The 13,648-nt window shown below is 41.3% G+C and overlaps 1 protein-coding gene across 7 annotated transcripts in view; it reads left to right on the top strand.

Annotated features, from left to right (window-relative positions):
• Positions 1 to 10,554: 10,554 nt before the first annotated feature.
• Positions 10,555 to 13,648, top strand: part of ATP11B (ATPase phospholipid transporting 11B (putative)) — a 65,880-nt gene continuing 62,786 nt past the window's right edge. For all 7 annotated transcript variants that reach the window (XM_014254384.2, XM_014254383.2, XM_014254382.2 and 4 more), the window contains exon 1: positions 10,555 to 10,672. In XM_014254384.2, the coding sequence (XP_014109859.1) occupies positions 10,646 to 10,672 (27 nt within the window). In that variant the 5' untranslated portion in view covers positions 10,555 to 10,645. The remainder of the gene's footprint in view (positions 10,673 to 13,648) is intronic.

Genomic DNA, 13,648 nt, shown 5'->3' with positions numbered 1-13,648 from the left:
GACTATTTTTCAGACCTGCCACAACAGCAAGCTTTACCCATTCAAGTATTGGAGAGCTTTTCTATAGCAGGAGATACCAACAGTAAAATTGTTGCTCAGCTGTAAGTGTGCCATCATTGTCACTCTAAAGGGCACTGGTAAACGAAAAATATCTGACAAATTGACAACTTGACAGAGACCCGAGATGGTGAATTAATCCACCTTGGCAGAAGGCTGTTGATGAATATTTAAATAGGTTAATAGTCAACATAGGAACCCTGAAACCAAATACAGGCTGGCACCAGTAGGGAACAGGTAAATATGATATCTAAATTATACTGTTAGTTGTGTGCTTCAATCTCAGAATGGAAATCAGGCCCTCAAATCTGAAATAAAAAAGCTAATAATCTTCCCTTACAAATAGTTCTTTGAGGAACAGCCTTCTCTATCAAAAGAAGGTGCTTGTTTCTTTAATTTATGTGTGTCCTTACACAGGCAAATCCCCAGTTCCTTGTTCAGCTCAAAGATACATGCATTCAAATAAGAAGATGGGTAAATTCACAAAAGAGAAATATATTAAAAATAAGTGAATCCCATCTGAATTGGCATGGATAATTTTTGAATATATCCGTGAGTCTCTCAATTTCTCTGTTCTTTCTCCCAAAATACAATGAGAAATACCCCCTGTTCTGAACTGTGTGACAGATAGACAGGAATGCATTTCTTTGGGGTGGCTTTCATGGTATTCTTGCAGCCAGGATCTGCACTCCTGAGCGTGCCATCAGCCCGGCACCAGAGCTGGAGTTGCAAGAAAATGAGAAGTGAGAAAGGAACATAAGGATGTGTAGCAGTGGTGTAGATGATCCAACCTCAGCTCTTCACTGCGGTACTTTCTGGGTCACCTGAATATCTTTTTGGCAAAATGCAGAAGGGCAATCTCAGCTGGCACCACACACATTTACCTTGCAGAATATCATTAAAAATGTACAAGCTGGACAGTGCACTTTGTCCATATCACTTTCAGGTACCTTGGGGTGGCATTCCTGCAAAGGGCTGATGCAGCTCAGTAACAGTGGTTTTAAGCCATCTGTGGGCTCTGTAATGAATTCTTTGACTAACCCCGAATCCTCTTTGGCTCAAGAAAGGCTCCACAGCAGCCAGGCAAGTCGGCTGCCCAGACTGGAATCTATCTGTTGTCTAAGGATAACTCAATTCCATGTTAATAATAAGAGCTAGTGCGGATCAAATCCATTTTCATTGTGTAAATCAAAGAGTGGTTCTTATACAAGCCTGTTCTTGTTCCAATACTAATCAGTATTTTCATTAAACATTGGGATTAGGGAATACTGTGTTATTATATTTGCAGATGATATTAAATGGGAGGCATTTTGCAGGAGAAAAGGTAAATTCAAAAAAATCTTGGTAAAGCAGGTAAATAGTCTAGCTGGTGTTAAAATAAAAATGGTCATTAAAAAAAAAATAGGAATTATTTAAGAATAATGAATTGCATGAACTTTGAATATAAAGGGACCAATTTGGCCTGCCAGAAAAAGGTTTTGAATGTTACAGAGCATACATTTGCAGTAGTCAAAGGTGTAATAGCTATAGGGGAAAAAAAACCCTATCTTGTTATGGGTTATACAAATACATGTGAGATAAGTGAAATTATTTTTCCATTGCGTGCAGCACAGATAAGCCCTCAATTAAAGTACCAGCTCTGTTTGATACTTGTAAATTTGGAAAAGAAGTGGCCAGGATAATGTCCAGATGAGAACAAGAAAAATAACAACATATTTTATCAGAGAACTTAAGGAAACTGGATCCTGATCTTCAGGTTAAAGAAGTAGGATTATTTTCATATAGTACACAGGTATTGCTCAGTATTACACTTCATATTTGGGCCAGGATAAGAAACAAAAAATTTATGTATTGGTGAAGAAGATTGAGGTTAGAGGCACAGAAAAACTTGATGCTTTGGGGGATATTGAGCTTTCATGATTGATTTTTAGGATGGATTTAGCTGGTGTAGCAGGCGTTGGGCAGGTGTGTGGGACTGGAAAACTTCTGCCCATTTTATTTTCTAGAAAACAATTGCTTAAGTCCCAACTACTGTCAGTGGTACTGAAATATCTGAATATATTTTTGTGGAACAAGCAAAACTAAGGATAAGCAGAACAGAAGGAACTACAGTAACTTAAAAAACATGGAAGACTATTTTGCTTGCCATTGCTGATCATCTAGTGTTTTCTTCCAGATATATTTTAACAAATAGATTCATGGGCAGTATTATATTAAAAAAATAAAATAAAATCAGAGAATATTTGGGTCCATTCATCACTATATAAATGTGAATTTTCTCTGTTTAAGAATAATTTTTGTTTTAGAAAACAAAAAGTAGAAGGAATAGTATATCAGATGTGTACTTCCAAGGAATAACTTCCGTAGGGTCTACAGAGTAGGGATAAACCTCCCGTGGTCCAGCATTGTTCTGACTCAAGTCAATGAAAAGCCTTCTGTTTTTTTCATCTGGACAATCTCAGAGTTATTTTAGAAATTCGGTTCACATAATGAATAAATTACATAAAATTATAAGCAATTTGTAGACAAATACAAGGAAATTAAATTAACTGGATAAATGATATGCTGTGAACCACTCATCTGTAATACTTATCTTTTGCTATTGTGTACCCTTAGAAATATTCCAAATAAAAAATACAGTTTAATAAAAGTGATTTAAAATATGTAATTGTTACAAGATTGTTTAATTGATATGTGGATTATTTTATAATTTTTTTGGTGAAATTAGTAAATAAATTTCAAAGAATCACATGGAAAATATATCACAAAACACAATCACTAGCACAGTCTCTCTTGTTTTTCTGAGTCCAGCATTTAAATCTGCACTGGATGCTGTCCCTCCTGGCTGTTTTTCATTGAGCCAGTGAAATAATTTCAGATTATAGCTGTGGCACAAATCCTAGGGTAAAATCAGAAACAGGGTCAGGTTGCTCACAGGGAATTCAGTGTTCCAATGCTAGAACTGATTTATTAACAACTAGTTTGTTTATAGTTTTCTTTGATATCTTCTGGCTACTTTGAATTATGCATTGTTGACATATCCTCAGCCAACCTCTACTGATATTAATAAAATATTGAAAACAACAGATATTCAACTAAGGACAGAGTAAAAAATGTTTGAAGACCTCTAGATTTGTTTCAACAGGGTGAGGCTTAATATCTTATAGCAAAAGGATCAGTGCTGTCCATTTGCTGTGATCAAACGCAGTACTGTATGAAAACTGGCAGAAGGCTAAAAACCAAACTTTTCATTCCATCAGAACCATTAGCAACTAAAAATGTCTCCTTTCAGAAAGTCAGGAGATTGGGAAACAAAAATAAAAATCTGTGAGGAAATTACTAAATATGGGAGATTTATAGATTTACAGTTGCAGCAGGCCTAGATGGAGAAAGTGAGACAGCAGAAAAGGGATTAGGATTAGGATTACTTATGCACTTATATAACATTTGTTCTAAATTTGATTACAGTACTCAGTAAAATGAGAACTCAGTATTCATAATGCACAGCAAAAAACTTCATGTCAGCATCTTCATTTGCATTTGCAAAAAATAATTAGGAATCATTTGTAAAATGCTTTAATTATGTTAATCAGACAATGTTTTGCTACACTTTGAAGACATAAAAGATTGTAGGAACTTCAGACAGAGCAACCATATGTTTGTTTGCCTCATATGGCTGTAGGAACATCATCTGTCATGTTCACAGCTATTTTTTTTTGTCTGCAGAGTCCCCAGTTATCCCTGCATGGCAGATTGTTGCACCCTACTTCTAGAATACTAGGCCATGAGGGGATTTTTAAAAAATAATAAATAGATGCTCACACCCTCTCAAATTTTGAGTACCCAGCTTTAGATTTATAAAGCTTAAGTGCTAAACACTTCCTATGGGTTTATTTATTCTGCAGATACTTCAGAAACTTGACTGACATGGTAGACAGGTTTTTGAAACTCTGAGCCTGTGTGCCTTTTCTTAAAGCTTAGCTGGAAATTAATTGTGACAGTGTTGTGTGATCAGTGGTACCATGACCTGTCGCTAGACTTTATATATACTTTTCCTATGTGATACATAACTTATCTTGAATGTAATCCCCAAGCTAAAGGTCAGGAAAGTCTCATTCCCCAAGAGCAGTGTAAATCAACCCATTTTACTATACTTATACCAAAAATAAAGAGGGGAGGAAAAAAAACCAACCAAAAGCCTTTTTTGTGACTGCTGTTCAAAGCCATGAGTGTGAACCAAACACCAATGTGCTGTGTCTGTGTGAGGGAAGCCTGACTGACGTGCACAGCCCAGCCAGGGCTCTGGTGGGAGGGAGGTCAGCAATAGTCAGGAGCCAGCCTGGTATTCCTGGTGGACACACCTACATGGGAGATCTGCCCAGAGGCACGCAGGGTGTTATTAGCACACATGTTAACACATTTGGTTTGGGTGGGAAGGATGGTAGTGAAAGGAAAGCTGGTGGAAAGACAGGTCCCATCACAAATACCAGCTGGAGATGTGATTCATTTTCAGTTTCTGGAGAGCCAAAAACTTTATGGTAAACACTGTGTTGGAAGGAAGAAGTGTTTTTGCCAGCTTATTCTGTTTGGTAGATACTTTTGTAAAACCCTTTTGCTGTATAAAATGCATCTCTGTTAGCAAAAATTGATTTACAGCTGCACTAATGAACAGCCTCTCCAGTGCTGAGCAAGTACAAGCAATTTTATCTTCATCTGTGAGACCCTCACCTACCCACTGATATATCTGAAACCTATGTTCATGGACAATGTTGGCAGAACTCTTCTGTTTTGTCCTTTGTCACCCAAGGTGGCTCTGTCAGTTTTAGATGAGGCACTGAAATTTTCTTCACCTCCCCAAGGTGTCTGTCTTGCCTCTCCAAGCCTCTGTCTTGTTTCCTGAGGCATTTGTGTAACCCAGACAAGCTGGAGCTCTGGGCTTTGTCATGGACACGCCTGTGCAAGGAAGTAACCACACAGGAAGTTTAAGACACCTGTATAAAGCAGGTACAGGGGTCAATGGACACAAATTTAATCTCTCAACCTTTAGAAAGGGAGGAACTCACCAATACTGGCTAATATCCTGCCACTTACCATTGAGGCATAGGCTTAAATAATGGGGAATTGATGGAAAGCACTGAATTATAAGGCTCTGTTAAATTGTTTTTCCTTTTCCCTTAGATGAGTTGAGAGAAAGGAAGACCCTTGAAAAGGAACCTGTATAATCACAGCTCCTTGCTGCTGGGACAGGTAAGATCCACAGGCATCCAAGATATGTTTTCAGCATTGAAGCTGGCTACAATCCAGCCAATAGCACAGCAAGGAACATCTTCAGAAATACCTGCTTCATGATTTGAATGCAGTATAGGAACGTGTTAGCTGGTGTTATATGAGCTAACTCAAATACTAAAAATCTGAATCCTGGACAACAAAAAATATGTTAGTTATGACAAGCTTACTTCATATCTAAATCCCACAGAGATTTATGTGACTTGTAAAGTTTGAACCAGAAGGTGCTCTCAGAAAACCTCAATCCAGTTCAGCAGTTTGCCCTCCAAGACATGGGAAACTGAAGTTCTACGTGAGGGTGCTTGAAATGCTACTTCCCACTACCCGGAGAACATTGCATATAGTAGATGTTACACTATTTTGAAGCAAGCTATTTAACCAAGAGAGAGTGTACAACCATAAATAGAATCCCCATGTTCCTTCCCCACAAAGACCTCAAACTCCTTTCCAAGGTAACATCCCTAGGTGTGTAACTGTTTGTATTACAGCTGTCACGGTAATGTCAGGTGACCAGGGTCAAGAGACCTGGATACCAGGCCTTGTGTTTATTCTTGAGAATTCAATCTTTCTTTATCCACTCAGTGGTCTTAACGGAGGTGCTACAAAGCAGGAAAAAAAAAAATCCGCATAGAATATTATGAGATTTTTATTGAAATGCATTGTTTTCTGCCTGGCAATTTTTTACAAAGGTTAACCATAAGGTGATGTATGAATGCCAATAACCACTAGGGTTTATAAATTAGAAAAGGACATTGTTATAAAAAGATGAGAATAAGAATGAATTAGTTGGAAAAGTGTATTTTTATAAGTCATTAAAGAAAGAGTCTGGAGAAAAATTCACATTTTAAAAGGTTATCCTTGTTTATAATACAGAATCGCAAAATTATGTCACTGTAAAGGATATACTAGAAACTAACTGACTTACCTGAACACATTTTCTAACAAAACCATTGTTTTGCAAGATTATGAGTCCTCCACTTTCCATCAAGACAGGGCCATTGGAAATATTCCAGATTTTATGAGCCCTGGGTTAAAAAAATGTATGTCTTCTCTTAAAAGCCAAACAAACAAACAGAAGAGCATGAACAATTAGCATTTTATACATCCTGATCATAGCTTCATGAAGATAAGGGATGGCTTTTCAGGTTTTCCTATTTCTTCTAATCTTGAACAGCTTCCCCAGGGAAAAACAAAACAAAACCACTTTAGAGAAAGCCACAAGCTGAACATTACAGTCTACAGGCAACACTTAATTAAAAAGTTAACTGTGAGGCTGAAAGGGAAGATGAATTTTAATGTTTTCCACAGCTCCCTGTTATCCTGGGGCCTTGCAAAGTGAGTAGCACTGATTGTAAGCTCACTTGACTTGCATTTAGCAGGCCAGGCCATTCCACACAGCCAGGGATGAGGTAAGTGCAGAGCATCTTTTGGTGAAGTGTGGTGCAGTGCAAAGTTCTCTGTGCCTGTCAGTCAGGGGACTGACAGGTTTGACCTTCTGTGTGTCACATGGAGCCCCTCAGCTGGTACTTTGGATCCAGCTCTCTTAAGCTTAATGTGTTGGGTAGAAGTTGAAGTTCTACACTCTCAGCAAAGCTCTCAAGTGAAAAGAACAAAAAACAAAACAATGGAAGGGCGAGGTTTTATGTCAACTTAGAGGTTTTAAAAACTGAAAGAAAGGGTTAGAGGAAATAAAAAAATACTGCATTATTGTGGAGATCTAGTAAGTGTCTTGGAAATGTCACCTTGTGCATCCTGTCATTTAATCTAATCTTATTTCTTTCAGGGCACAAAAAATGAGAGGCAAACTGCACGCAACTTTTCCCTTTAAAAATATTCAGTTCATTTTCTAACTGTTTTACTTTTTCCCTGAAGACTGGTTGCTCTAGGGAAGAATACACATGTGTCTTTAGATGAAAAGCCTTGTGACTGAAAATAAGCCACCGATTGTCTCTGTATAATTGATGCTTCAGCCAGTGAGTGCTTGAGGAATAAAGATGCCTTGAAGAAACCCTGTGTCTCTCAGGCAGCCCTTCTCTCTATGGATTAGAAACAAAACAGATATTTTTATAGAGTACATTTTTAATTACAACCCTAATTAGCAAGTAAATAATGCATAGATTAAAATACTCAGAGAAATTGCAAAATATTTAATTAAAACCAAAGTAATGACTGAGAGGACTTTTGCATCAGGAAAATGATACTGTAAGGAATATTACTGGTTTTTGCTACACAAACCTACATCTGAACCTACATCCCTACTCTGCATCTCTTTGGCTTTGCTGGTTTTCCTGTCCCAAAGGACTGAAGTGTTTTCTAGATGCAACACAAGAATTGAGCTGCCCCAAAGCCAGTGCACCAGGTGAGACCATCCCCTCTGTTACCACATGCCTTGCCTGCATTGCAGCAGCAGCCTGGGAGCCTGCAATGGGGCTGGTACATCTGGGGATGGGGCATGTGAAAGGGCTCAGATGCCAAGCACTTAAGAGTTCTCCAAGGCAGGAATGCTGCAGGCAGCTCAGCCTCTGGCATCAGTGCTGCACTTCCATCTCCTCTCATCATGTACTGGACGTAGCCATACAGCCTGACAGAATCTCACCAGCTCCTGCTGGAAAAGGGCCCCAAAACACCATTCAAAACTAATGGAAATGTGTGAGTGTCTCGCAAAGGAACAAGCTCAGGGAGCAGCATCAGCAGCCCCAGCATCAGTTTGATGGTTGAACATTCAGGCAGTGATTCTGTGGTTACCAGTGTTTAATTTTATAAACCTAAAAGTAGCACCATTGATTATATAAGAATTACTCATGCACACATAAATAAAAGCTTGCTGGACCTAACATTTAAGTGTGTGCTTTTATGTTTATGTAAATATTTTTTCATCAGACAGCATTTGTATCCTCATCTTGTTAAACAAACATCTGAAATCATTACTCTCATATAAACTTAAGTGGAAAGCTTGGAATCTAATCAAGAGAGCCTGGGCAATAGGTTAAACCTAATCTTTCAGAAGGTGACTTTTTTCCTTCGGCAGGTGCTTTTTTTTCTGTATAAGCCTGCTGTGTGAATTCAGGTGAGACTCCAGGGCACTATTTTAAAGTGGGGTCTCTGATGTGGGAATCTTAATTCTTAATACAGTTGACCTCTGATTTGAGAAGTGCTGGAGTGTTACTGGCTAATCAATATCTGGCTTTGCTGCTCTGCTTCAATTTTCTCTTCTGAAAACTATTTATCTCTCAAGGGTGAGATGAAACTTCATAAGTGTCTAGTGTGGGCTTTTGAGCAATTTAAAAGGTGTCAAGTTTTACTAGGCAGGATGCTAGGAAAGGATGGTTTTTTTGTACAATTTTTCTGTACATTTGAAAAGGTGCAGTCGGAGCCTTTGCTGCACAGAGCAAAATAACTCCATCCAGCAATATATTTCATCCACTAAAATACAAACATTTTAGAGTGAAAAATACAAACTACAGGGCTCAAATCACTTGCAAATTGCTTCCAAGTTTTGTCTGGTGAAACAGTATCATTACAGCAAATGTGGAACAGACAGCGCCAAGCAGCTTTATGTAACACAACTGCAAGCCATGGAAAGAGAGGCAGAAAGTGCAACTCATACTGGAATTTGGCAGGGACAGAGTGACAAATATTCTTGCATTTCAGAGTAATGGCATATGAATTTTAGTCTGTAGTGGTCAGGACCCTGTTCTACATCTGATGATAAAAGAGGAGCACAGATATTGAGTGTATCAGCTCAGCTTCTGGCTTAAGGCCACTCTCCAGGCAACATGCCATAGCTATGAAATCACTCTGTTATTTTCAACTTCACATTAGATGAATAGGGTAGTGCAAGCTGTTTGAAACTCAGCTTTGATGTATTTAAATGTTTTGAAATAATGCCTAGCATTTAATACTGAGTTTTCCTAACATTAGCTTTCCTAAGTGCCTGATAAAAATAGTTTTATTCCCTGCTGTTTAAACGTTATTTTTCTAATTAAATGCAGATGCTTAAACCATCAGCATTCACCACAAGATTCCATTGTTCAGACATTAGATCATCCATCTTAAATCCTGAATTATGTTCTAAATTTCTGTATGAACACTAAAAACTATAGCAGATATGATTATGGTTCATTGCTAAAAGTCCTAATTCCCTGGGAAGAAATGTGAGCAGCAGGAACAGTGCTTCTCACTCACAGAAACGCTTCTCTTTAATTCAGTGTCAAAATTGTCACTGACTTCAGTGACAACTGTGTTTGGTCACAAATGCCCAGGTCTTTGGGCATTTACTTGGGCATTTACTGCTTAAAATAATCTCCTTTAGTTCTTAGTCACACAGGCGCAGAAGCTGCAGACTTGTATAGGTGTGTCCAGTGTTTGGCGCTGAACGCTGTTTTGTTCCCAGAAGCAGAAGCTGTTTTCAGAGCAAAATGAGATTTGTCAAGGTTGGGCGGGACCTCTGGAGATCACCCGGCCCAGCCTCCCTGCCAAGGCAGGGTCACCCAGAGCAGGTGACACAGGAACGCGGCCAGGTGGGAAGATTTCTTCCAGTGGAAGATTTCAGAGATCACTACCTGGCATCAGCGCGTTTCTACACCCGATTTTAACAAACAGCAGCTCATGACAATGCTGCCAGCAGAGCACTAGATCCTCCAGCACCTGTTCCCGGGTTTGGGAGACCCACACGCCGTGCGCTTGAGATTTAACTTTAAATCAGTGCTTATCTGCTGTCTTTTCAAAGTCTTTATTCCAACATATGTACGCTTTGCGCTTTTTGCAAAGAAAACCAAGATAAAACAATCGAGTTGGGAAGTAGCTTCCCTTGGGTAGAACAGGGGGCCCTCGTAGGCTGACGCCCTGGCTGAGGGCGCTGAGCCCTGCCGGGCTGCAGCCGGAGCCTGTGTGGGGAGCTGGAATTTTGCCCGAGGGTCACCCGAGCGCACGCACGGCTCTTGTGCCCGGGAAGCCGCACCTCAGGGCGGCGGAGCGGCCGGAGCACGGCAGCCCAGGCCCGGGGCAGGTCACGGCAGCTCCCCCCTCACGGCGGCTCCGCTCACACCGGGCCCTCTCCCCGCCCCGCCACGTCACTTCCCGGGGCGGCCGCAGCCGCCGAGTGTCAGCGGCCGCGCTGTGATGGCGGCGGCAGCCGCGGCTCGGGGCGCCGGCGGGGCTGTGCCGCTCCTGACTCGGCGTGGGCCCCGCGCCATGGGGAGCAGCCGCGGCGGGCGGCTCGCCTGAGGCGGCGGCAGCGGAGGGAGGGCGCGGCACTGCCGAGGGAGCCCCGCCGCGGGGGCCGCGACCCGCGCCGCCGGGGATGCTGCGCTGGGTCCGGCAGCAGCTGGTAGGTGCCTCCCTGCACCCCCCGGGCCGGGCGGACTCTCGGCTCGGCCCTGTCCCGACGGCGCTGCCCGGGCCGCGGGTCCGCGGAGGAAGCAGGAGAGCAGGGCCGGGGTGCGGGAGGGTGGAGAGTCCTTCCCCCCGCAGGGGCTGGGGAGACCCGCAGGCTGCACTGGGATCGTTATTGATGGGTTTTTAAATTTTATTTTTAACCCGTATCCGAGGGTTTGGGGTGTTTCGGTTTTTTGGCTTTTGGTTGTTTTTTTGGTTTTTTTTTGTGGGCTTTTTTCCCTCGAAACCCCTTGGCACAGAGAACAGCGCGTTCCCTACATTCCCTTACGTGTGGCCCCCGTTGGGAAGGGCTCCCCAAACTTCCCGGAGAAATGACGGTGCCTTTTTCCCTGGACCGACACTTCAGAGATCCGCAGCTTCTTCCTCCTTCCCGTTGCGAAATGTTTTAAGGCTTTTACACCCGACGTGCGTCTCTCTCAAATATTTCCCCGTACCTGAGCGCTTTGCAGCCGCTGCGTGCTGAGGATTTGAAAGTGAAAGAAATGGAAGGAAAGCATCCGTGAAATGCTTTTGGCGGGGGAAACCGCTTGGAAAAGGCAGCAGTGAGGGTGCCTGTCCCCCCACACAGGCGCTGCTTGATGTGCTGGGTTAGAGCGAACAGGGGAAACCAGAGGCGGCCGTGGCTGTCATGTCTGTTCTGCTGTAGCAGGGAAGTACATCGAGTTTCACTATTTTAATTTGAAGTATTGGCCGGCTTCTGCCCCGACCAGCATTATCCTACTTGCATTTTCTCTAAGGGAGAAATTATTTGTAAATGATGTATTTGTAAAATAACTTCTTCCATTCATTGGAGTTACTTTCATCACGGATGTTGTCCAGGTTAGTGGAAGAGCTTGCATTAGTTAGGTTTTCAGATTTTCATTGTTAAACTTTTGTCTCACTAATGATCTAATTTGTTCCATCACTTTTTACTAAAAAAAAGGTAAAATATTTTGTTCTTTCTTTTTTCCTCCTGTTCTTCTCTGTCCTCGTTTCCCATGGCCCGTAGATTTTCTCAGTTCTGTCTGAGGCAGAGGGCTTGTGGTGATGGTCTCAGTGCCAGCTTGACGGTGCTCAGTAGTTTGGTCTGACACCAAGAGTTACTGACCTGGAAATTAATTGCTCTGTTTGAGCTCTGACTGCGCTCTTCTGTTCTGTTACAGTCATACACACGTTTTTTAGAGAAAAAAAAACCTGTTTGGTGTAACATAGCTGTCATTTTTTCCAGTTGAAGGTGGCTTGAGGTTTGTGCGTGTGGTTTTTTAAGCAGAACTGTGCTGCCTTCCTTAGAGTTTAGATTAGAACTGTATCAGTGCTAGCAACTCATGTATCAAACATGGTTGCCTTAATCACTGCGAGTAGTATGCTGACCAGCTTTCCAGAAATCTGTTTGCCCTTAATAGAAAGTAAAAGATTAGTGTAACAGGATGAGCAATAAACTTGGCACTTGGAGGTTTTAGTGATTCTTAAAGGAAACTGGTGGAAAATGACTGTTTAAAACTTGCACTAGTTTTGACAGGGAAGAATTAATGCGATAGAAAAGCAGGACAATAAAAAGTCAAGACTCTTGGCAGATGTTTAAATATGGTACTGATGAGAAAAAAATATTGCAATGATACGTGTTTTGTGGTTTTTTTTCCTATAGACATCACAGATGTCAATGGCTTGGTTGTTTCACAGCTCATAAAGATGAAAAATAGCCTAAGATAGGTATCACACTGCATGTTTCTTCCTGAAGACACTCAGACAATTCATCCATGTGTGTAATGGCTGGTTTAACATAGATCCCGCCATATGTTTGCTTCTTCACATGGCTATGATGTTTAGGTTCTGAAAGAATGTCAGAGGGCTAAAAACACAGGGAAGGGTGCTGACAAAATAACCAGAATTAGTGGAAAGAGTGGGGTGACAGAAATATTCAAATCAAAAGGTGCCAAAATCTGTGTCTGAGAGGAGAAGAGAGGAATGCGTGGGTTTGGATGCCTTTGGAGCGTGCGTTTGTACCTGTGCTTGATGTGGCAACGGGTTTTAGAAAAGGGTCCTCATCTGTACAGGAGGGTTGGAATCAGGCAAATGTGTGGGAGTGATGCAAGTAGGATGTTGTAGTAGTACAAAAGAAAATCGTTGGTGTGCAGAAATGCTGGAAAAGTAGTAAGGGATTGGGGAAAGGGGGAGGGACTGGTACTTTGCTGCAGGTGCTTTTAGGTAGTTATTAAGTACTCTCTGTATGAAACCAATGAATTGTTTTGCAACTTCTTGTTTGCTTAAGAGAACAGTATTTCAAATACTAAGTGCTCATGAGTGTGTGGCTTTGAGATCTTGCATTGTTAAGATGGGGGGAGAATGAATTATGTGAACTTAAAAGTAGTGAGAGGACCTGGTATGGAATCCAGACTCTTTCAGCTAAGTTTTGAAAGTGGTGACTTTGCAGTGTTTTCTCTGTGGAGACCTGTGCATGCCTGTGAAGCTACAGAAAGGGATAGAAAGTCATGAACAGTTGTTTGAGGTGACATGCTGGGAATGTAGGACTTCGTTCATCCTTATTATTGTCTTACAAGTCCATATCAGCTTTTAAACTGAGGTGTTAGATGTTTTTTTACTGATTTATTGTATCTAAGAAATTGGTGACAATAGTTCAGCCTTCAGTGCCTGTGTGGCACAAATCATCAGGTTTGGTATCTTGGCCTTCAGTCTGGTTTTCTCTCTCCAAAACAATTGACACCACCCTGCAGAGACAGTTTATCAGTTTTTTTCCATCTAATGCTGCCTCATGCTAAATAAGCTGCATAGTAAGTCATTAACTTTCTTAATGTAATGTTATAGTATGTAGTTAATAGTTGGAAGTACTTAGGTCTTAGTAATGAAAAAATACAGAGCTAAATGGAATTACAATTCATGGCTTTGAGTAAAATGCCGTGACAAAGACTAG

Source organism: Pseudopodoces humilis, chromosome 11, assembly GCF_049639895.1.
Source record: "Pseudopodoces humilis isolate 2021_Gansu_Grassland_sample_001 chromosome 11, ASM4963989v1, whole genome shotgun sequence".
NCBI classification, from domain to species: domain Eukaryota; kingdom Metazoa; phylum Chordata; class Aves; order Passeriformes; family Paridae; genus Pseudopodoces; species Pseudopodoces humilis.
Note: the sequence above shows the minus strand (reverse complement) of the source record. Positions and strands in the feature narration are given on the sequence as shown.